General features: G+C 57.4%; 1 protein-coding gene across 1 annotated transcript; it reads left to right on the plus strand.

The window, feature by feature from the left end:
• Positions 1-3,319: 3,319 nt before the first annotated feature.
• On the plus strand, positions 3,320-15,524 carry WNT10A (Wnt family member 10A). Its single transcript, XM_045867345.2, has 4 exons — positions 3,320-3,432; positions 4,459-4,721; positions 11,468-11,847; positions 14,314-15,524. Exons 1-4 carry the CDS (start codon positions 3,320-3,322, stop codon positions 14,809-14,811), a joined length of 1,254 nt encoding a protein of 417 aa, XP_045723301.1. The 3' UTR covers positions 14,812-15,524.
• The last annotated feature ends 7,213 nt before the right edge of the window (positions 15,525-22,737 follow it).

The raw sequence follows: 22,737 nt of genomic DNA on the forward strand, positions 1-22,737 counted from the left end.
AGAATGCAGGCAGAAGGGTGGGGAAGCTACTGGAAAGCCCATGATCAGCCTAAGGCCAAGGGCTCATTTCCCCTTTCTTCCAATGACCAACCAGGAGTTTGGGTGACTAAAGCAGCAAGTTAATCCCCTTACCTTACTGAGGGGCTCTGGTCCCTGAGGCCTGAGGATAAGACAAAGACCTCCCTTATTGGTCTGGAGCTCCTTCCCTCTCCTCTTCACCAAGATAGACTTCTCTTGCAGAACCTCGGGACTGAGTCTGGCCTGGTCTGGGTTGGGGCCGTGAGGGTCCCACCTGTTCTCACCCTGGTGCCTGCCCTTGCCCTCCCTTCCCTGCAACCTCCTCCAGAGTTGCCACAGCTGGAACCATTCTCTGAGCTGCCTTTCATCCCTGGTGCTCCCCCCACCCCCAGTGGCCCCTATAATTGTGGTCTCAGCTGGTGGCTGCGGGGGCTGGGGCTGGGCTGAGGGCCAGGGCCCAGGGCAGGGCCAGGGTGGGGTCTGGGGGCTGCTGATAGGGGCTTGCCCATGGCAGGGGTCATTTGGGACTGGGGTGCCAGTTGCAGGCACTCTTTCTGGGCCTCCTCTCCCCACATGCCAAGGTCCTGTGCCTATATATGCACTCTCCTCCCTGCACTGAGAAGTGCCCCAGGCTTGGGCACTTTTAGACCCTCATGACATCAGGCCAGAATTATATCCCAGTGCAAACAAGACTTGAAAATCATTATTTGCCTCCTGGGGTTTTCAAAGAAAGGGCCTTCTCCTTCTCTTTTACACCTCTATATTTCATGAGCAGTAGAGTCGGGGGGTGGGGTGGGGACGAAGAGACCTTCCCTCGGCGGGTCAAAGGAAAAAAAAAATTGACCTTTCAAGCAGCTCAGCAGAATTTCCCAAATGTGGTCCTCATGAAAATCACTTGAGATACCAGCTAGAAATGCAGACCCCGGACAGGCTGATTCAGCTGCATGGGACCCAGAATCAGTATTCCCCACAATGGCTTACCCCAGGGGATACATATGATGCCTCAAGCATGGAAAGGCTAGTGTGAGTTCTACCCAGGGAGTAAGGAAGTCATGAACGAATTCCCTGTCCCACCTTGGGCCTCTTCCTAATCCCTTCTGTGCCTCAGTTTCCCCAACAGTCAATGGGCACCTGACTCCCCAGCCTGGCTTGTCCCTGTGATGCCCTCTCTCAGCCCAGGCTCATTGCCTCCTTCCTGTGCTGAGTCCGGTCCTGCCCTATCCTTCCCCATACTCTTCCCAAACTCTAGTCCCAAGCTGTCCTTGTCCTTGCAGCATGGCGAAGGAGAGTGGGGAGGGCAGGGGGCGGCCAGGGTCAAACAGGCTCTGGCTGACGCAGACTGCTTCCTGCCCCCGGCTGTTTTCCTGCTGTCCAGCCAGACTGCTCCCCCCATTGCCCCGCCCCCACCCCCAGCAGCCTCAAGCTCTTAATTCCTGACAGCTGCGGTGGCTGCCAGCAGAGATGGGGGAAAGGAAGGGGGGGGGAGGATGCCGTCAGCCTACTGTTGCTCAGGCTGCCCCCATCACCTGACAGTCTGGGGACAGGGAAGGCCCCACCCCTCTCCAATTCCCCAGGGATGGGCAATTCCAGGAATGGGCCCCTTTTGTCTCAGAGCCCAGAGTTTGTCCTTAAACCAGGAGAGGACACTGAGGTTGGGAAGGAGGTGTGTGTATAGAGGGGAAGACTTGCGCCCATTTTACAGAGGAGGATGCTAAGGCCACAGCAGGGGTAGGATTCACTATCAGGGCCCAGGTTGGAACCAGAAACAGAGCCTCTCTCCCCAACCCTCTGGTTTCTCAGGCCCTTCCCTGGGTCTAGTATACTAACCCCATATTGAGATGAGCTCAGTATTCAGCCGGGGCGGGAGGACAAGAGGAAAATCCCAGAGAGGAGTGGGCCTGAGCTAGGAGCCTGGTTTGGGGTGGCTTCCAGAGGACCAAGTACAGGTAGCAGGACCAGGGCAAGATCTGGAGCATCTGCAGAAAGGCCCAGGCAAGTAACACTCAGTGTGGGGGCCACTGCTACCATGCTCAGGGTCAAGAGAACTGGGCTCAGTTCTAGCTCTTGGACTAATTTGCTGTGTGACCTTGAGTAAGTCATGACCCTCTCTGAGCCTCATTATTTTCTTGTGAAATAAAAAGGGACAAAATAAGATGACCACCAAAGCACACTTTTGGAATTAAAGGACTCACTAATCCCTCTCCCAGGGTGTGTCACCCCAAGGAGCTCTGCTCCCAAACAAGCATTTACTGGAGTCCCAGTATTTTTACCTTCATTGGCTTACTGACTAGATGAGGTGGGCCTCAGTAACCTCATTTCACAAAGGGGCAGAGGGTGGCTCAGTGTGCACGAGGCACCTGTTTAGGGTCACACAGGGAAGAAGAGCAAAATCCAGAGGCTGCCAAACCCCTTTACAGGACTCCCCCACACCTGCCGCACCAGTCAAGCCTGGGAAGTCCCTCCTGAGGTGGGAAAGGCAAGCAGGGGGGACAGCCCCTCCCCTCCAGCCCCTGCAGGTGTGTGTATTGGGGAGGACTGCTCCCCGGCAGCTGTGTCCCGGCCAGACACACACATTCCCCAGTAACACACAGCTTCTTACACAAACCAGCGCGCCGTGGCACTGGCACCTCCACGTGCACGCGCGCACAGACCCCCAACACCTCTCCTTCCCCTGCCCTCCCACCGCCGCTCCCACCCGGAGTCCTGAGCGGACGCAGTGGCCTCAGGACCCATACACGCCTCCACCCCCCGTCGTGACGTCACCTGGGGTAGAGCCCTGAGACACTCGGGCGGGGGCTGGGGGGAGGAAAGGGGAGGCGGCAGAGCTCCCCGAGCCGGGACAGTCACTCACTCTCTGGGCGGTGGGGCCGGGCACAGACAGCGCCGCCCCCCCACATCCCCCCCCACCCGCCCGCCTCTCACGCCCTCGGAAGTGCAGGCTCGCGGCGCTGATCTGGGGGGCTCCCCGGCACCCCAGCCTCTCGCCCCCAGCCCGCAGCACCTCCGGCCCCCCCCCTCGAGAGGTACCAGGAGTTGTCGCAGGGGGGCCTCGGGAAATTCCCTGGACCCCTGTGCCAGGAGGTGCCCGGTGCGCCCGCCCCCCCACCCCGAGGGCGGTGCCCGGGGGCGCTGCCCCATGGAGCGGGGAGGCGGGCGCCGTCTGCTCCCGGAGCCGTGACCCGAGTCGGAGCTGTGTGTCGCAGCCGCCCCGACCCCCGCGGATCATGCGCCGTCGCCCCTGGCCCGCCGGTCCCGCCGGGCTGTGAGCCCCCCACTCCTGGCCCGTGACGGCCCGCGCGCCATGGGCAGCACCCACCCTTGCCCCTGGCTGCGGCTCCGACCTCGGCCCCAGCCGCCGCCCGCGCTCTGCGCGCTCCTGTTCTTCCTACTGCTGCTGGCTGCCTCCGTGCCCAGGTGAGCCCTTAGGTATGCCCCGCCCTCCTGGAGAGCTGGGACCCCCAGCCACGGGGGGCCTCTGGTGCTCCCGCCGGGGCAGGGGACCCTGGAAGGAGGGAGGGACAGTGTCGTAGGAAAGTGCTGGTACCCAATGAAAGACACTGCCCTCACAGGAGGGGGCTGAACTGGTGACAGAATCTGGGCAGCCCAGGGAGACAAGGCAGTGCCCAGGAAAGTGAAGGCTACTAGAAGAGGAGGAGTGTGTAAGTGTGTGGGGGGAAACAAGTGCCAACCTGGAGTCCATGCCAGGCCAGGGGCAGGCACCCCCACCCCAGGAGAAAGCTCAGACTGCCTTGCTCCACCTTGGAGATCACTCCCAGGCAGGGGCGTGGGTGGGGGGCTGGAAGGGAGTAGTTCAGGTGGGGTCCCTGAGACACTGAAGCTGGAAGGGTTCTCAGTGTGTGTGTGTGTGTGTGTAATTTTGTGAACCCTGCTAGTTATGCTGTAAACAGCAGTCTGTGTGTGCACATGGGTGTGACTGAGAGCTTACGGATCTATATATGTTAAGATGTGCCCATGTACATGCTTGTGAGTGTCTGTGTGTATACCTCTGTCTGAAGTGCACGTGTGTGTAAGAGTTCCTGGGTCTGTGTGGCCCCTCGATGTGGGCAGAAGTGTGCCCGTGTGAATGGGACTGTCTGAAACATGCGCTGGGAGTGGTCTCCTGGGGAACGCTACGTATGTGAGCATCTCTGCCTCAGGATGTACTTATGAAATACTATGTGCACAGGCATTTTGGATATGTGTGCATTTACATGTTAACTTGTGTGGGTGTGCAGCTGGGCAGGTGGTGGTGGAGGAAATGACGATGAGAGGACCAAGAACAGGAGAATGCTTTAGGGCTCTACCTATAGGCCTAACCTTTAGAAGAGGTTGGAACAGAGGGACTATGGCCTTTGGGACAGAGTGTGAATTGCTAAGTGGGGCCCTCCTAGCTCCCCAAAACACTCACCCACACCCACACCCACACCCCACCGCCTGCAGGTCTGCACCCAACGACATTCTGGGCCTCCGCCTCCCCCCGGAGCCCGTGCTCAATGCCAACACGGTGTGCCTGACGTTGCCGGGCCTGAGCAGGCGGCAGATGGAAGTGTGCGTGCGCCATCCTGACGTGGCTGCCTCCGCCATCCAGGGCATCCAGATCGCCATCCATGAGTGCCAGCACCAGTTCCGGGACCAGCGCTGGAACTGCTCCAGTCTGGAGACTCGCAACAAGATCCCATACGAGAGCCCCATCTTCAGCAGAGGTAGCTGCCCCCCTCACCCTTGCCCTTCTGCGCGCCCATCCAACACCTTCACCCCAAAAGCCAACCACCCCCAACCCACTCCCTCAAGCTGGCAGCCCCCCCCCACACACACACAGGTGCCCATCTACCAGCCATATTGCTCCTTTCTGGTCTTGGCAGTCCACGAGGGCCAAACAGGGCAGACATGTCTCCAGCCTGAGCTGCGTGGGCTGAGGGTAGTAGGTTCCATGCCTGAGAATTGACTCCTGGGTTATCTTGCCCTGTCATTGACACTATATATCTCAGGCCCAGGAAATATCCACATCTGTCACCTTCCTCAATTTACCCTCTACCTAGTAAACAGCATTTAGGATGGAGAGCCTAGGATAAGGTGCCCAGAGTCAGCGTGAAGGACTTTTGCCAAACGGTGTAGGTGAGGGAAGCCCAGGCAGGTAAAATGTCTGTACTTCTATAGAAACTCTTCCCGGCAGGGTACACCACCAGCCTCTGTGTCATTCCCGCCGCCCCCGAGAACCTTCTCTGAATCAGAGGCACTGGGTGTGTGCATGCCTCCTGCCCAGCAGGCCCGACAGCTCTGCCAATCCCTCTTCCCTTCACAGCCCCGAGAAACCACAGCCCACTGCCTGTCCTCCCTCTGGGACTTCTGGGTGACCCAGGGCCCACCCTGACGATCCCTAGAGTAGCTTGGGCTGGAGATGGCAGGAGCTTTTGTCACTCCTTTCTGTTCACACCACCTCGGGCCCTGAGATCTTAGGCCTTGACTCTGAGATCTTAGGCCTTGACTCAGGTCTTTTGGGGAAGATGGGGGTTATCTATCTTTCCTCTCAGCTGCTTGAGTGGGACAGTGTGGGGACCTGGCTCCTTGGGACTTGTCCAATTCTCAGTTGACTGTGGAGGAAGAGGGGTACCCCTATACCCTCGTGGCCTTGGGGCCCAGAGGCTTCTGGAAGACTCAGATTTCTAAGGTACCCTAATTTCAGAAAGAACTCGGCCAGCCGGGGACTTTCCCTTTTCACCAGACCCCTCCTTGCATCCCCAAGGGCCCCCAAGTCCGGGGCCATCGCAGCCTCCCCCAGCCCAGCCCCACGCCGCCCGCCCCGCCCCCGCGCGCCCTCCCCCCTCCCTCCCCCGCGCGCCCCGGGCGCTGTTTCTACCCGGCCGAGCCCAGCCCGACGCGTGTGGCGGCATGCAGCCGCGAACTAATCCCCGCGGGCCGCGGCAGACGGCTCCGGGCCCGAGCCGCGCGGCTCTCCAAGGGGCGTCCCCCGCCACCCCGCCCCAGCCCCGCGCTCCCGCCCCGCCCGCCCCGCCGCGCCCGCGCCCCGCCGGCCGGCAGACGGCGGCTGCGGGGGACCCCGGCCGGGCGCCCCGCCCCGGCCGCCCGTGCTCGCCCACGCCACGGGACGGGCCTGTGCCTCTCTCCCGCCCTGGCCGGGCCGGGCCGGAGCTCGCCGCCGCCGCGCGCCCGCTCCCACTCCGGGCTTCTAGGTGACCCGTGCGCTCCCCGACGCCCCGGGTTCCCTCCAGCGCTCGGGGCCCCCGCGGTGAGGGCGCCGGAGCCCTTGCTTTGGGTTCTGCTCGCGGGGGGTTGACAGGCGCTGAGGTTCTCACCCCTGCCGCTTCGGGTGAGGCAAGGCAAGGCAAGGCAAGGCAAGCTCTTCATCTCTCTTCCCGGCCACGGTGTCCCCCCTTCCCCTCTGGGCCTCCTGTCCCCTCTATAGGGAGTGAACCCATGCGTCCTGATTACTTCGCCCGCGTGAGGCCCGTGTGGCCCGGTGGAGGACGTGGGGTCTTTGAAGCTCAGGGGTGAGTTTGGAGAGGTGGAAGCGCGCGGGGTTGGCGCAGCGCCAGGCGCTCCCGGGTTCACCTGCAGTTTAATAAGCGGGAGGTGAGCTGGGGGGACCGGTGGCGGGGGAAGGTTAGGGGTGGAGGGGGGAGACTTGCCGGGGCTAGCCAGGGCGGGGCGGTGCCCAGCTGGGGGGGGGGGGAAGGAGCGGGACAGCCGCTCCTGGGCTCTGGCAGGGGGGCTGGGCTCCTTCCTTTGGCCTTGGAACACTGTCCTACCTGGGTGGCTTCTCCTCCCGCATTGCGACACCCCATTTTCTACCTCTCCCTCCTCGGAGGGGCCTCTGGGCCTCTGGAAGAAATGGCCACTTTCTCTCTCCACGGGCCACCCTACAACCCTTCCCTCACTCCATATCTGGGTTCACGCTTCACCCTCCTGTGGGGTTATCTCCCTTGGCCCATCACCTCAAGGACTAGCTAAATTTGAATTCTACGGGGCCACTCTTGGTGGCAACCAGTCCCTGGACTGGGTCCATCCCCCCAGTCTCCCTTCTTTTTAAGTTGTGAACTGTCCCATGTGGGGTCAGGTGACCCATTTCCCCCAAGTGGAATACAGGGTGCTGACCCCTCTTCCAACCCAGTGGGGTTCTCTTAAAGGTGCGTTCTGCCATGTCTAAAATTCAGAGACTGCTGGGAGGAGGTGGTCCCTGGGGCCTTCCACCTTAATGCTGTTACTGCCACCTGATTGTCCTGGCATCTCCCCTGAAATGGATTGGGTGAAGTGATGAGTTTCCAGTGTAGGAGGGAAGGGTGCTTGAACACCTGGAGTGGACAAACTTGGGAAGATAGGGCATATAATAGGGCTTTACCCAGTCCGGGAGACGACATGACAGGGTGCTAGAACCTGGGTGGGTAGGGGACAGGGAGAGAGGCCTCTCGGGGGTTAGAATTAAAAAAAAAAAAAAAAAAAGCTGTGGGAAGGTCCCCAACCCAGGGGCTGCTCTTACCTAAGGGCCAGGGCAATGATATCCCCAGCTTTTTGTTCTGAGGACCCAGACAATTGGTACCTGCTGGGCAGCCCATCTAGAGGGGAACCCCTCATTATGAGAACTAGAGCACCCGTCCATCTCTCACTCCGGATGCAGGGGCAATGGAGTGGAAAGGGATGAGGGGCCAGGGAGAGGCTGGTGGAGGCAAGTGTAGGAGATTCAAGCAGCAGGTCCTAGGAGCGCCCACACAGGTTATTACTGCCCTCTCCCAAGGCCTAGACCCATCTGGAATGGATGGAAAGAGAGGGGGCATGAGGCCCTGCAGCCCAGCCAGGCTCTCAGCCCAATGGAAGCCCACAGTTTGAGAGTCCAGCTTCTGTTTTCCAAGGGCCTCGCTCTTTCTTCTCCCACCTCCCTTTTACGGTCACCCTTGAGGAGCATTGGTTCTATGCCTAGGCCTCCAGGCTTGGGGTGGGTGGTAGCACGCAGATAGGGAGACAGAGGCTCAGGCAATCATATCCCAGATCTCCTAAAGTTCCATTATTCAAATAGCCCCCAATAAATTAGCTAATACATATTAAGTACTTGCTGTTTGCCTGGCACTGTTCTAAAGCACTTTATCTGTACTTTAAGATTCTCAAACAATCCCCATGTAATGGGTCCTATTAGTATCCTCATTTTACAAGTGTAGCAATGAGAGGTTGGGTAACTTGCCATTGGTCACACAGCTTCTAAGGGAGCTATAGAGCCAGAACTCAAATGTGCAGCCTAGCTGGCTTTAGAGATCGCCCTCAACCCCCTTCCATACTGCCTCCCTAAGCTACCAGGCCACCAGGGTCTCCCACCGTGTGTCCAGAGGTGAGCGGTCTAAGGAGTAGTCTAAGAAATGAAACCAAGGAGTAGTCTAAGAAATGAAACTGACACGTATACACACACAGACAAACACCTACCTCTGTTTGTGCAAACGTGTAGCCACATTCAGTGTTCCCCCTAAGTGTTCCCACATGCACACAACTCTCTCTCTCTCTCTTTCTCTCTCTCTTTCTCTCTCTCTCTCTCTCTCTCTCTCTCTCTCTCTCAGCCCAGGCACCGGAGCGTGCACAGATTATTTGCATGGAGGGGATGGAGACCAGATCTCTCCCCTTGCCTCCCTCTTTGACTCAGACAGGCGGGGCTCAAGCTTCTCTGACCCCTCCTGGTTCCCACTGGCTCCTGAATCCCCTCTCCCCCAAGCTCCCCTGCCCTCCAAACCTCTTCCCCCAGCCCCATCCTGGCCACTGGCCTGGAGCAGCAGCTGACTCCACTTAGATGCTGGCAGTCCCTGTCCCAGATCAAAGGCAGGACGGCTAATTGTGCGTCTTAACAAGCCCCCCCCACCATGCTCCAGGCAGCCCAGCTGGCCATGGCCCCATCCCTCTCCCCCTCCAGCTGGTCAGATGGCACAGCGCCGCGTCTGCCCCAGACAGACGGGGCCAGGACCGAAACTGGGGCCCTGAGTGGGAGCTGGGGGCAGACCCAGGAGGCTGGACTTCTCTGAATCCTGGATGCTAGGAGCAGAGGGTGGTCACACAAGCCCAGCCTGGCCGCCCCTACACGTGGCTGTGACAGTGGCCAGAGGCCCTGGCATGGTGTCTTTAGCTGCCTGGGGTAGGTAGGGGTGTTCTTTGTAGATTGTGAACTACATTTTTCCAGACTCCTCTGGGCCTGCCTCTGAACGTAACAGAGCCTGGAAGATGGTGGCCCAGCACATCCCCCTGGACCAGGCTCTTGCTCTTTCTTGGTGGCATGCGTAGATAGGGCCATAGGAACTGGGACCTGGGTGACCTGGGTTTCTTACTCAGGAACATGTCTTCCCTAGAGCCAAATGTCCTTTAGCAGGAAGTTACCAGGCCTGGGAGCTGAGGGAGCTGGGGCTGGGTCTGCTGCATAACCCTGTGACCTTGGGCATCTCCCTTTTGCACTGTGTGTGTGTGTGTGAGTGTGTTGGGGGGGACAATTTCTGAGGCCTGGGCTGCTTCTGAAGGTCTGAGTATTGCCATTTGTCCTAGCAGTGGGCTGATGAGCCCCCTAGCAATAGGGGGAGTGCTGAGAGTTCCACAGCTAAAAGGCAGGGGATAAACACAGGGTACGCTCCCTAGGGACTTGGTCTGCCCTCCTTTCCCTTGGGCCCCACTCCCATGTCAGGGTCTACTCCTCTGCAACTCCCACCAATTCCCAACAGCCCCTTAAAAGGCTCCCACCCAATCCTCATCCCCTCCTGTCTGCTAATAGCTGGGCTCCTTACAGAAAAGGTCCTGAGATGCCACAAGCTGGAGAGAGAAGATAGAGAGGGATGTCCTGCTTCTCGGGCTTCTGGTGGCCCATGTGATTTATCCTAAAGTGGGTCATGAGCTGCTGGGCTCTGTCCCTGATTGGAGGAAACAAGAACCAATGGCCTGAAACTGCAACTCTAGTGAGTGGAATGAGACAACATGAAGAACTTCTCAAAAATAGCTAATGTTTGTGCAGTACTTACTATGTGTAAGGCACTCTCCTAAGTATTTGAAATTTACTAACTAATTCAATTTTGGGGACAACAGTGAAGCAGATAATAACAATCTTGTTTTACAGATGAGAAAACTGAGGCACAGAGGTCAAGTCACTTGGCCAAGATCATGTCGCTATTAACAGTTAGTAAGTGGAAGAGCTAAGATTTGAACCCAGACAATTTGGCTCCAGAGTTCATACTTTTAACTACTGCAAAACTTTTTGGGGGGGGGTGTGGCTAGGTAAGGACAGGGGGACAGGACCCTGTGATGCAGAGGGTGAACATGGGGGGTGTAAGATTGGGGTCCAGCCCTGGTTGGCTCTCTGAGGTCTGTGGGAACTCCCAGAGCACATCCTTCCAGTCTGATGCTAGGGTGGAAGGACCCAGAGTTTTTTCCTCTGAATCTCTGGTCTCCTGCAAGCCTTCAGTCTCTTGCCAGGGTCTGGGCTTCCCCCAACAGGTGCCTACGGCACAGGTAAGTTCTCTTCTTCATGTGCAGGCTATGATTGCTCCTGGCTTCTTCTCCCACTGCCCACACTCTCTCGGTTTCAGAGGCTGGTCAGAGACTTGTACCAGAAAATGCTACTAGTTGGTCCCTTGTCAGATGCAGAATAAGCCAGAAACCACTTGTGGGTCCAGGAGCCAGAGCCTCCTCTGCAAGCAGACCTCCCTCTGCCAGGGAGGCCCAGACCTACCAGGGCCTTCCCAAAGGATGGCTCAGGCTGGGAAACACTGAGGAGAAAAGTAGTGTAGACAAGTCCTGGGCCCCTGAGAGTGGTTCATCAGGGTCTTTGTGCCCCCCGAGCATCTCAAGGAAGCTGTCTGCCTTAGTTCACCTTTCCCTCTCAACTTTCAACAGCAGGGCACTGGGCTGACTTCCAGCATTCCTCCAACAACCCCTTCAGCTGACCTAGACCCGCTGCCATCAGAGAGTGTTCTGTAGTGGGCTGAAGGGGTGGCAGTCGGCAGGCAACCTTGGGACTGGCAGCTTTAGGGGGACCCCATCTCCTCTTACTTGCCCTTCTGCCCATTAGCATCTCCTAGGGCCTGGAAGTCCATCACGAATGATTTATTTTTTTAGGTTAAATTTTGCCTTCTTTCTGCAGGCTTATTTTTAAATTGCAAACATCACATGAGAGGTAATAGATTAAGTCCCTGATCTTCAAAAGAATGTTTACCAGATACTTTCTGTCCAACAGGAGAGAGGTAGACACGAATTCTGAGCTTGCTAAGGGTGATGTAACCCTCCCTCCCCCACTCCGCCCTGCACCCCGAACTTCTAGGGGTGATTTCTGCCCCTCTTTGAGTCTGTGACCTTGTACCAGACCTTCCCCCAACACTGGGCCTCAGTTTCTCCCTCTTGTGGTAAGAAGGGTGGGCAGGGAGGTCGGAGGGATGAGACGTCGAGGCCCCCCAGAGCCTGTTTCCTGGATCTCCACCCTCAGGTTTTCGAGAGAGCGCTTTCGCCTACGCCATCGCGGCTGCCGGGGTTGTGCACGCGGTGTCCAATGCTTGTGCCCTGGGCAAACTGAGGGCGTGCGGTTGCGACGCCTCCCGGCGCGGGGACGAGGAGGCCTTCCGCCGGAAGCTGCACCGCCTGCAGCTGGACGCGCTGCAGCGCGGTAAGGGCCTGAGCCACGGGGTCCCGGAACACCCAGCCTTGCCCCCTGCCAGCCCGGGCCTGCAGGACTCCTGGGAGTGGGGCGGCTGTAGCCCCGACGTGGGCTTCGGGGAGCGCTTCTCTAAGGACTTTCTGGACTCCCGGGAGCCTCACAGAGACATCCACGCACGCATGAGGCTCCACAACAACCGAGTTGGGAGGCAGGTGAGAGCCCCACCCGCCTGGGCCTGCTCCAAATCCCTCCGCCTAGGGCTCCTCCCCTCCCCCACCAGGCCTACCTCGCCTCTGGGGACCACACCACTTGCCCTAGCTCAGCAACTTTCTCATTGCCCCTGCCTAATCCAGTCATCAAACATGCATTGGATACCTACTGTGTGCTGGGCACTGGACTAGGCTGGGGATGCAGGGATGAACCCCCCGGGGGCCCTGGCCTGGATCAACTCCCTCTCTGCTGAGCAGCCTGCTCCCCTCATTATTTGGCGGTGAGCAGTGGAGGGGGCACTGGGCTGCAGCTAGGGCCTCCCGGGCCTTGGCCCTGCTCTGCCACTCTGTCGCCTCGCCTGTAAAGCAGGAAAGTGGAACTGGATCACTCAATTCCAGAGTCCCCCTGCCCCGGCCCAGCTCTAATGTTCCATGATTCTGTGCTATCCTATGCTGTGATCCTCTACCTCCTCTCCCAGCCTTTTTGTGCAGAATGAGGGGTTCCTGCAAGGGGAGGTTCCTGGGGGGCCACCGTGGCCCTGTGTGGTGGTTGCATGGTTGCCTTTCTCCTTTTTCTCCCTACCTTTGAATGTTCATACTACCTCAAAGGTCATTCATTAAAAAAAAGAAGAAGAAGAAGAAGAAAAAGAAAGGAAGGAAGGAAAGGAAAGGAATAATGAATAATCGCCTGGATTTATGGAGTCCTTCCTATTTGGTTAGGCACTGCCTGGAGCCCCTCAGTGCACAGTGGCCTATTTAATCCTTACAACTAGCTATGAGGGTCCTAGTATTAGCCTCATGTTCAGATACGGAAACTGAGGTACAGGGAGATGGAGAAGCTTGCCCAAGGTGGTGCAGCCAGTGAGGAAGTGGTAGAGTCTTCCTCAGGGTTCGTCACCAGGCAGCTGAGCCCTGGGCCTGGGCTCTTTCCCTCTGCGGCCTTATCTGCACTCTATGACCGCCACCACTAAGAGGCCTCCTTAGCCCGCGTGGGAGCTCCGCACCCTCCTTTCCTGGCTGTTCAGCCCCCGTCCCTTCTCTCCGCTCTGCCTGGCCTGCCTTTAGGCCTTGTTTCTGCCTTCCCCTCGCTCTGGCTGGCACCTGCTCTTTCTCATTCCCCTTGCTCCTGGCCTCTCAACCCAGGCGGTTCACCTTCTCCTTCCAGAGATACTCGGAGCTGATTCAGCTCTTCCCATCCTGACTTAGAGGTGAAGTAAACTGAGGCATATCCACCCTCAGGTCACATCCAGCTTCTACCCAGCCCTGCCCTGTTCATGCGGCTCTTTTCCCAAGCTTCCATACTATCCCAGCCCATACCAAACAGTGCCTCCTCCTCCTTGTTAAACTGGTTAATTAATGGCTGCTGCCGGTGGGAAGAAAATGTTCTGGAGCTGTTGGCCAGGGGAGGCCTTGGGCTGGTTCCTCCATGGTGCCGACAGCATGGCCTGCACCTATAAGCTGAGGAACCCTTTAAGACTCAGCGGGCAGGGTCTCAGGTTAGAGGGCCCCACATCACTGCTCTCCCGGTCTGCGGGTGTGTTCTGGAATGGAGCTGGGGAAAGGAAGACGTGGCCAACTGCTTCTGTTTTCTCTAGCGAGGATAATGTCAAGGGATTCTTTGGGAGGAGATTCTAGAGCAGGTTGAGAGCTGGGCAGGGGGTGGGTAGGTTGTATTCCTGTAACTACCTCCCTTGGAGGTTTGGGGACTTCTCCTCACTTTCATTGGGCAGAGGGTCTGGTTCTCTGGGACTGTTCCCATTCTGTATTCAGGTAGAGCCTTTGGCCCCTGTTGGTGCTCACTATTCCCTAGGAGGAACCGTGGCATTCAGCATTGGGCAGAATAAGCGCCAGCCACTATAATGGGGGAAAGAGAAGTCTCCCCAGTTTCTGTCCCCTCCTTAGGCTCCCTGCAGAGGGCTGCAGGGCCCAGAGGAGGAAAGGGGCTTTCTCAGACTCCCCGCAGCCCCCGCTCACGCCTGGATTGAGGCCAGAGGCTTTGGGGAGGGGATATAGTGGGGCCAGCACCCCCCTGCTCCTGGCCCCCACCTGAGGGATGGAAGGAGAGGGAATTTCCCTGAGGATCTGGGATCCCCCCTCAGGAAGCAACAGCCTCCAGCCCCAAGGGCCCCCCTGCAGCTGCTGGGAAAGGAGAGGAGGGGAGGAAAGGAGGGAATTCCCCCAGGACCTGGCCTGGTGGGAGGCGGATGGGAGAGCAGCAGAAGAGCGGGCGAGTCCTTCTCAGGACTGCCAGGCTCAGGAGCTGTGCGCCCCCCAACCCTACCCTCGCCCCCCTTGTCCTCTTGCCCCCCCCCCCCCGCCCCGCCCCTGCTTCGGGCCTCGGCTTTTGCCTCTGTTCCATGGGAGTCGGTTTCAGAAGTCTCCGAGATTCTCGAAGGCCAGTGTCTGCGCTGGGAGGAGGGCCGTGGGGCTGGCCGCGGGCGTCACCCCTCGCCGTGCCTCCCTCTGCAGGCGGTGATGGAGAACATGCGGCGGAAGTGCAAGTGCCACGGCACGTCAGGCAGCTGCCAGCTCAAGACGTGCTGGCAGGTGACGCCGGAGTTCCGCGCCGTGGGGGCGCTGCTGCGCAGCCGCTTCCACCGCGCCACGCTCATCCGGCCGCACAACCGCAACGGCGGCCAGCTGGAGCCCGGCCCCGCGGGGGCCCCCTCGCCGGCCCCGGGCGTGCCGGGGCCGCGGCGCCGCGCCAGCCCCGCCGACCTGGTCTACTTCGAGAAGTCGCCCGACTTCTGCGAGCGCGAGCCGCGCCTGGACTCGGCGGGCACCGTGGGCCGCCTGTGCAACAAGAGCAGCGCGGGCCCCGACGGCTGCGGCAGCATGTGCTGCGGCCGCGGCCACAACATCCTGCGGCAGACGCGCAGCGAGCGCTGCCACTGTCGCTTCCACTGGTGCTGCTTCGTCGTCTGCGAGGAGTGCCGCATCACCGAGTGGGTCAGCGTCTGCAAGTGAGCCGAAGGCGCCCCTCCCGGAGCCTGGCCCTCTCAGCCTGGCCCCCCGGCCGCATCGCCTAGGCTCCTGGGACAGGAGCTCGGACCATCTGATCCGATAGGAACCTCCTGGCTCCGAGGGTCAGATCTGCAGTCAGGGGACGGGCCAGTCCTGCCTGGACCCCCCCCCCCCCCCCCCGCCCACTTCGGTGGGCTCCAGGACCCATTCGCCTCCCCGCTCCTTGCCCCGGCTCGGACAGCTCAGCTGGGCTGGGGTGTGCCCCACACCCGAGGGCGAGGGCGGGCGAGTGTCAGCCAGGCAGCCTCTGGGCCTCTCTCCTTTCCTGCCTTCACCTCTGCCCCGGGAGAGAGAATGAATGGAAGCCGATGGGCAGGGGGGAGGATGATTAGAAAAGAAGAAATGGACATAATTGAGCTGAAGGGATTCTGTAGAGGCCTCAGCTGCCCTCCCCCAAGGGCCTCTGTCCCTCATCATTCATTTAACAAATATTTATTTTGCACTCTTTGTGACCTGGCACTCTGCAGGGGATGAGGAGTGCTGGGGATATAGATGTGAATAAGAGAGACACAGCACCTGCCCTCTTGGAGTTTACATTCTGGTTGGGGGAGATGGACAATAAACAAGTAAATACACCAACAAGCTCATCTCAGACAATGCTCTGTGCCATGAAGAAAATAAAGCTCGGTGCTGGATGTAGAGTGATTTGTGGGGAGTGGGGCCCCTTTATTTTTTGTTTGCATTAAAAAAAAAAACCTTTTTGAGTACAGTTGACACACAATGTACATTAGTTGCAGGTGTACAACATAGTGATGGGACAAGTCTATACGTTATGCTCTGCTCACAAGTGTAGCCGCCATCTGTCACCATCGGATGCTATTACACCAGTGATTCTGTTCCCTATGCTGTGCCTTGTGTTCCTGTGACTAATTCATTCCATAACTGGAAGCCTGTATCTCCCACTCCCCTTCACCCATTTGTCTATCCTCGCACCCCCTCAGGCAACCATCCGCTTGTTCTCTGTATTTATAGTTCCAATTCTGCTTTTTGTCTGTTTATTCATTTGTTTCGTTTTTTTAGATTCCACATATGAGCGAACTCCTCTGGTATTTGTCTTTCCCAGTCTGACTTATTTCACTTCATGTAATCCCCTCGAGGTCCATCCATGTGGTTGCAAATGGCAAGATCTCATCTTTTGTTACGGTTGCGTAATATTCCATAGGGTGCATGTATATGTGTATGTGCGTATACACACACACAGCCCATAGCTTTTTTTATCCATTCATTTATTGATAGACACGTAGGTAAGAGTGTGGCCCCTTTAGATAAAGCTACTGGTCTGGGAAGGCCTCTCTGAGTTGTGTTCCTCATGCTGAGACTGGTACAATGGGGACAGCCATGCACAGATTGAGGGTAAGGGCTTTCCAGGCAGAGACCGTGCAAATGCAAAAGCTCAGTGGTGAGAAAGATATCCTCAGGAGGAGCAGCAAAGAGGCCAGTGTGATTGGAGTGAAGGAATCAAAGAGCCAGTTAGCAGGAGAGGAGCTCAGAGGGCAGGCAAGAGTCATACCACATGCCCCTTGGGGCCAATGGAAGCAGTTGGGATTTTTAAGACGAATGAGAAACTTCAGAGAGTCTTAAGCAGGTGAGTGTCATGGTCTGATTTCCACATGGATTGCTGTACAGGGAAATGAATGAAGAGGAGACAAATTGACAGGAGGGGGCCAGTTAAGAAATTACAGCCAACTTCCGAACTAGAGACGGGGCCTGACTGGACGGAGGCCTTGGGGATGTTGACAAGAAGCTGGATCAGGAGCTCTTGATGCCAGAGCTCTACCTGTCCGCCTCGTGCCTGAGCCTTCGGCCACAAGCCAGGACGGGTGGCGGTGCCCAGCAGCACCCTTCGGCAGAGACAGGCACTCTGAGAGGAGTAATCCTGGGCAAGACCCAGCTCAACCCAGCCAGCCCAGCGCCCCAGGGAGCAGGTGGGGCTAGGAGGTGCGGCCAAGAGGAGGGTGGTGGGGGAGGGCCAGGAGACTCACTGTCTGGATTCTGGTCTCTCTGAGTCCATGCAGGGGAGGTAGGTATGTAGGTAAGGCCAAAGGTGGAGCGACATCTTTCCTACGTCTCTCCTGTCCCCAGATCCCCAGCTCAGGGCGCCCTTGGGCAGGTCAGCAAGCCTCCTTCTCCCTACCCCCATAAGAACACTGCTGGCTGGCAGTCTGGGTCCAGTGTTGCACTCTCCTTGGCTCTCAGATCGGATGTTTTTCTGGAATAGACCCTCAAGGAGGGTGGTGGAGATGGAGGTAGGGTCAGGATCTCAGAGAAAGAACACCTCACCTACTTCCTCCAGACCTCCTGCTGCTCACAGTTGAGGATCCTGCTGCCTACCTCAGTTTACCCAGAATGGCATCCTTCTCGATGAACCAGATGTGGATGAAGTCTTGTTCCTTTTCCCAGTTGCCAGCCTACACAAATCCCTGTATTTCCCTAGCCCTCTGGGTAGGGACGAGTAGGAAAGGAGTCTCTCATGATGATGTACCCCTGTAGGCCCACCAGTTGGGAGATTTGCCCCCACTAGCTTGCCTTCAGCTTCCTTCCCTCCAGCTACCTGCCTCCCAGCAGCTCCTGGACATGCCTAAGACAGCAGGGCCTTCCACATGCTCAGCTCGTCTGCTTCTGAGGAGGACAGGGTTTCTCTCCCCAACCCCCAAAAGACAGCCCCACGGGCAGGCGGGTGAGAGTCCCCCGGGGAGGAGGGGTAAGCAGGAACAGTCAGACACACCTGCCTCATTCCTTTCCTCTTGTTCACCCAGGAGAGGGCTGTGGGGCCTGGGTTCCCCGCCCCCTTGCTCCCTCCCATCCCAGGGAGAAGGAGAGAAGAGGTGTGTATATGGTGGGGGGGAGAAATGAAGGCCTTGGGGGGCCACTCCCACCCCCGCAGTGTCCACTACAGCATTAGCTTTGCTGTCACCCTCCTGTGCCTTCCAGGCTGAAGGAGGACAGAGCTGGGGGAGGAGAGGCTGAAGAGGAGAGATACAGGATCAGGGTTGGGATAAGGAGGTAGGAGCAGGAATACTGCAGAGCATGCTGCCTCCAGAGGGAGGGGTGGGGGTGGGGTGGGGCAGGGGCTGGACACCACGTTGTGGGGGAGGGACATATTCCAGTCAAATCCTGGCGAGCTGATATATGCTGGCCTGACGTATAAAGGAAGAGAGGGAAAGTTGGGAAAGGAACAAACAAGGTGTTGCCTGATCCACATCCTCTCTCTGGGCCAGAAGCTGACTAGAGTCTGAAGATCAAAGCTGGACCCCACAATTGAAAAGGGGAAAATGTGGGATTTGGCAAGGGCCCTAAAGGGACATGTGGAGGTGATGAAGGGCAGGAAAATAAGGCCAAGGGGCACCAGGCTTAGGCATACTGGCTGAAGGGTGTGGCAGGAAATCAATGTGCTGATTGGAAATAGTGGGTGGTGGTGGTAGATGGGAGGAAGAACTTGCCAAATTGCTTGGGGAGGGCCAGGGTTGCAATTTGGGAATAAGAACATGGTGAGACATAGATCAGAGGGGGAGGGAACAGTCCTAGTCCTCAACACCTTTCACCTTGATGGACCCTGGGTCACTTCCTTGCAGAAGGAAAAAGTAGTATGGTCTCATGGAGCCTGGATGGCCCCAACAGGAGGGAGGGAGAGAACTAACAGAGAATGAGGGTGGTGGACACATCAGCAGACAGCGGTAAGGTTAAGGGTCAGGGAGAGGCAGCCAGACTGGCGTGGGGATTGGAACCCAGGCATCCTGCTTGTCAGTCACCCAAGGTCGCAGGGCTGAAAAAAGAGGAGAGAGGCAAAGGTAGGGGCCCTGGCAGCTGGAGGAGGACCCTGGTGAGTGAGAAGCAAGGTCAGCAGCATCCAGGCCCTCCTCTTCCCAAATTAACGCGCCCCCAACTAGCCCCCGGCAGGGGGCCTTCCACGTTGGAGTTTGTCCAGGCCCTAGTCGCGGGCCCCCTCCTCCCCTCCCACCCCCCCTTCTCATGTGGTTGCCGGCAGCTGCCTGCGGTCGCCCCAACCCCTGCGTTCAAGGCACGGGGACTTTCCAACAGGGGAAAAAATGACTTAATGAGAGTGGGAGCTGGGGGCGGGAGGGACAGGTCCCTGTAATCACCGCTCCACTATGGGGCCTGGGCGCCTCCGGGGCCCTTCCCGGCTTCCTGCTGCCAGCGCCCCCCTCAGGCTCTGCTGGGGGAGGGGGGCGGGCTGGGGACAGGAGGATCCCTTTTCAGGTTTCAGGCTCTCTGGGTCCTCCGGCCGCCTTTGTCCCCTAGGCTTGCGGTGCGTGGAAGCTGGAACGCCCCATGATTCCTCTCTGGACTTTGTCCTTGAAGTTGCGCGGGGGTGGAGGAGGGTGGGCTGCAGTCTCTCCTAGGAGCCAGGGTCCTCTGCTGGTGGATTAGAGGGGTGAAGGATCAAGAGGAGCGCCCGGTGCCACTTTGCGGCTGCGCACTTCGAAACGCCCCCGGTTACTGTGGCAACCAGGGCAGTCTAGGTGTGTCCACCCGGCTGGGAGGCGCCCACTCCCCCTTTTCTCGCAGCCCTGCGGGCCAGGCCCCGCCGCTGCGGTGCGCGGGGGTGGGGGTGTGCCGTTACCATGGCAAGGGTGCGCTAGGAGGGCACATTCTTCCCCAGGGTGGGAGCGCCCTGGGGATTCGAGAGGGGGGTGACGGGGGCGGCAGAAAGGGGAGCGGGGGTTGGTGGTGGAGGGAGGGTCAGAACGAGGGAGGAGTCTCGGACAAGATGAACCAGGGCTCCTTGGGGTTGGGGTGGGGAGTTTGGAATCTGCCCCCCTCCTCCTAGCTCTCCGGAGACGTCCCACGCCTCCCCCCGCACCCTCGCTAGGGTTCAAGCCCCTCAATCCCTAGTTTCCGGGGTAGGAATCCCCGACTACCGACTACGGAGGTCTTTTAGCTTCCTCTGAGGCCAGGCTCTCCGAGCTTAGTGTCTGTCCCTTTCCCCCCAAGCGGAGCTGCAGCCCAGACTGCGACCCGAAGCCCTGCAATTAAGCCCCTCGCCCGCCCCTGCGCCGCCCGCCGGCTCTCTGCCAGACAGGGCCTGCACCGTCAATTACAGCCGCGCGCAGCAGCTGATTACTCCGGAGTCAGGGAAGCGGCCGGGGTGGGGACAGAAGGCAGGCCAAGGGGGCGGGGTCTCTGGGGTTGTCCCTAGCCCAGGATCCTTAATTGGAACTTCGGACTGCCGCCCTCTAGCCCAACTCTTCTCCGCTCCTGACAATATGGGGAGGAGGGGTCTACTCAGTGCTCCGTCCTGCTGTGCCTCATTTGCTTTCTTCTTAAAGATTTTTATTTATTTATTTGATAGAGAGAGACACAGTGAGAGAAGGAACACAAGCAGGGAGAGTGGGAGAGGGAGAAGCAGGCTCCCCGCCGAGCAGGGAGCCCGATGCAGGGCTCGATCCCAGGACCCTGGGATCATGACCTGAGCCAAAGGCAGACGCTCAACGACTGAGCCACCCAGGCGCCCCTCAGTTGCTTTCTTCTTGAATGCACACCGCACCCAGGGCAGAAAGAGCGCAGGAAGGTTGTTTGGGGTGTGTGTGTGTGTGTGTGTGTTGGAGCGTCTGGCCTCGAGGGCTGGATACTCAAGAAGCTCAAAGCCCTCAAGGCCGGCTCTCTTTCCCGCCGCAGACAGTCGCGTGGGTCTCCCCTGGCCCGGAGCCCCATCCAGTGGACCTGGCTCTGTCTTGCTGAGCCAGCCCCAGGGTGGCTGCCAGCCCGTACCGCACTTTTCTGGGAATCAGAAAACGGCTCCCCCTCTGGGCGGGAAGCTCCCCACCACCACTTCTGCCCCACAAGGGAAGGCAATCTGGGACCCTTCCGAGCAGCGATGGGGTATTCTGCCATCACCCTTGCCCCTGTATCCCATCTTCGCTCTCCCCCTGCCTGCGGGCCTGCAGGGGCTGGAGTAGAGCTCGCGTCTCCCGCGGTCCAGCTGTCCACATCTGGCGGGCAGCTGGGACGCGCCCACTGGGAACCGCTGGGGGCCCGGCGCCCTCTGTTGGTGAGGAACGGCGATGCACCAGCTTTGGGGCATGGACCGCCGTCAGCAGCCACGGCTAACCGCCGCCACCGCCGCCGGCCTGGGGTCTCGCTTCGTTTCCGTGGGTTTCGGAGTCCACTCATTCGGCGCGCCTTGTCCTGGGGCACAGCCTGACTCCTTCGGCCCTCTGTTTTCCGCCGGCCGTGGCCTCGATGACCTTTCCTCGGTGCCTGTGTACTTAAAACCTTGTTCGGTGACCTAGCTGTCCCCCAACTTGTCATCTTCTCTAGTCGTCCGTGCTTCGTGAGCAAGTTCTGCGGCGCGATCTCTCTGCGCCCAGTGTAAAAGTCCGCAAATAGGAACATGATTATATAAATCATCGTCCATCTGCTCAATGGCATTCTTCGCAGCGTCCTTAAAAATGAGGTGGTTGAAGCATATTTAGTGACTGAGCCAGTGTTTGCTCTATATGGGGTGTGTGTGTGCAAGATACAAAATAGCATAAGGCAGGATCCCTTCTTTAGTGCAATAAAAATTTAGAGATGTGATTGCATTTTAAAAGTCTAAAATAAGCAGCAAATTGCTAACGGAAATTAGTTTGGGATGATGGGATTGTAGGTGGTTTAAAACTTGTTCTCTCTTTTTATCTACATTTTTCATTAGTTTATAATGAACATGTATTACTTGGGCACAATAATAATTCCATATCAGAATATTTTTGGCCCAAAGTGTGAGGTTTGAATTATATCATTGGAATATAATAAATTTAAGAAAGAGCCCTTCTAAAACTAGGAATTACGGAGACGGGGCCTCCTGACAAGAGCTAATATAATTATGTCATAGGGATTTTCTTCTCAAAGTTGTGATGGTTTGTAGTGAAAGCAGGTTTCCAACCTCTGAATCCCAAGGCCCAGGGAAGCCAAGAAATTGTTAGAAATCCATAGGCACATTCAGTATTCTCATGATAAATAACCTATTTATATTCCATTGTACTGCATATTGAAACAGATTTTGCCGTGATTGACAACATAGAAAAACATTTGTAAGTTTAATACTTTTATCTCAGTCTTGATCTCTCCCATCTCTTTGCAACACTGCACATCAATTGTCCTCTCCTTAGGAATATTCCATCCACCAGTTGGTGCACTGGCTGATCCTCCTGTCACTCTCCACTGTCTCAGGGACTTCATCCATTCTTTCCTTGTCTTTTTTCTTTTTATTTGATGTAACAGAAAAATTACAATATACAAAGAACTTTCTCCTTCCTTGAACCACTTGAGAGTAAGTTGCCTACATGATGCCCAATCACCCCTTGTACTTGAGTGTAAATGTCTTACAAAAAAGGACATTCTCCTACAAAGCAATACAATGCTCAAGATCAGGAAATTAACATCCATACATTCATACCATCTAACTCCCAGACCTTACTGGGCTTTCATCACTTGGCCTAATGATGAAAGGATCCAGTCCAGAATTATTTGTTACATTTGGTTATCCTGTCTTTCCAGTGTCCTTCAGTCTGACAGAGTGCCAAGGTTTCCTTTACTTTCTTTTTAAAAAAATTTTTTTAAAGATTGTATTTATTCATTTGAGAGAGAGAGAGCACAAGCAGGGGGAGAGGCAGGGAGAGAGGAAGAAGCAAGCAGGCTCCCAGCTGAGCAGAAAGCCCGATGTGGGACTCGATGCCAGGACCCTGGGATCATGACCTGAGCCGAAGGTAGATGCTTAACCATCTGAGCCACCCAGGCGCCCTTCCTTTCATGACCTTTCACTTTCATGACCAGGACAATTGAAAAGACTGAAGACTGATTATATTGCAGGATGTCCCTCAGTTTGGGTTTATCTGTTGTTTCCTCATGATTCGATTTGGGTGATGCATC

The sequence above is a fragment of the Mirounga angustirostris genome, unplaced genomic scaffold (assembly GCF_029215605.1).
Source record: "Mirounga angustirostris isolate CCGP_5_RB_7025 unplaced genomic scaffold, mMirAng1.0.hap1 SCAF_3, whole genome shotgun sequence".
NCBI lineage: Eukaryota > Metazoa > Chordata > Mammalia > Carnivora > Phocidae > Mirounga > Mirounga angustirostris.

Coding starts and splice junctions, on each gene's coding strand:
- WNT10A (XM_045867345.2), top strand. CDS start 3,320: ATGGGCAGCACCCACCCTTGCCCCTGGCTGCGGCTCCGACCTCGGCCC. Junction 3,433..4,458: donor CTGGCTGCCTCCGTGCCCAG/GTGAGCCCTTAG, acceptor CACCGCCTGCAG/GTCTGCACCCAACGACATTC. Junction 11,848..14,313: donor ACAACCGAGTTGGGAGGCAG/GTGAGAGCCCCA, acceptor CTCCCTCTGCAG/GCGGTGATGGAGAACATGCG.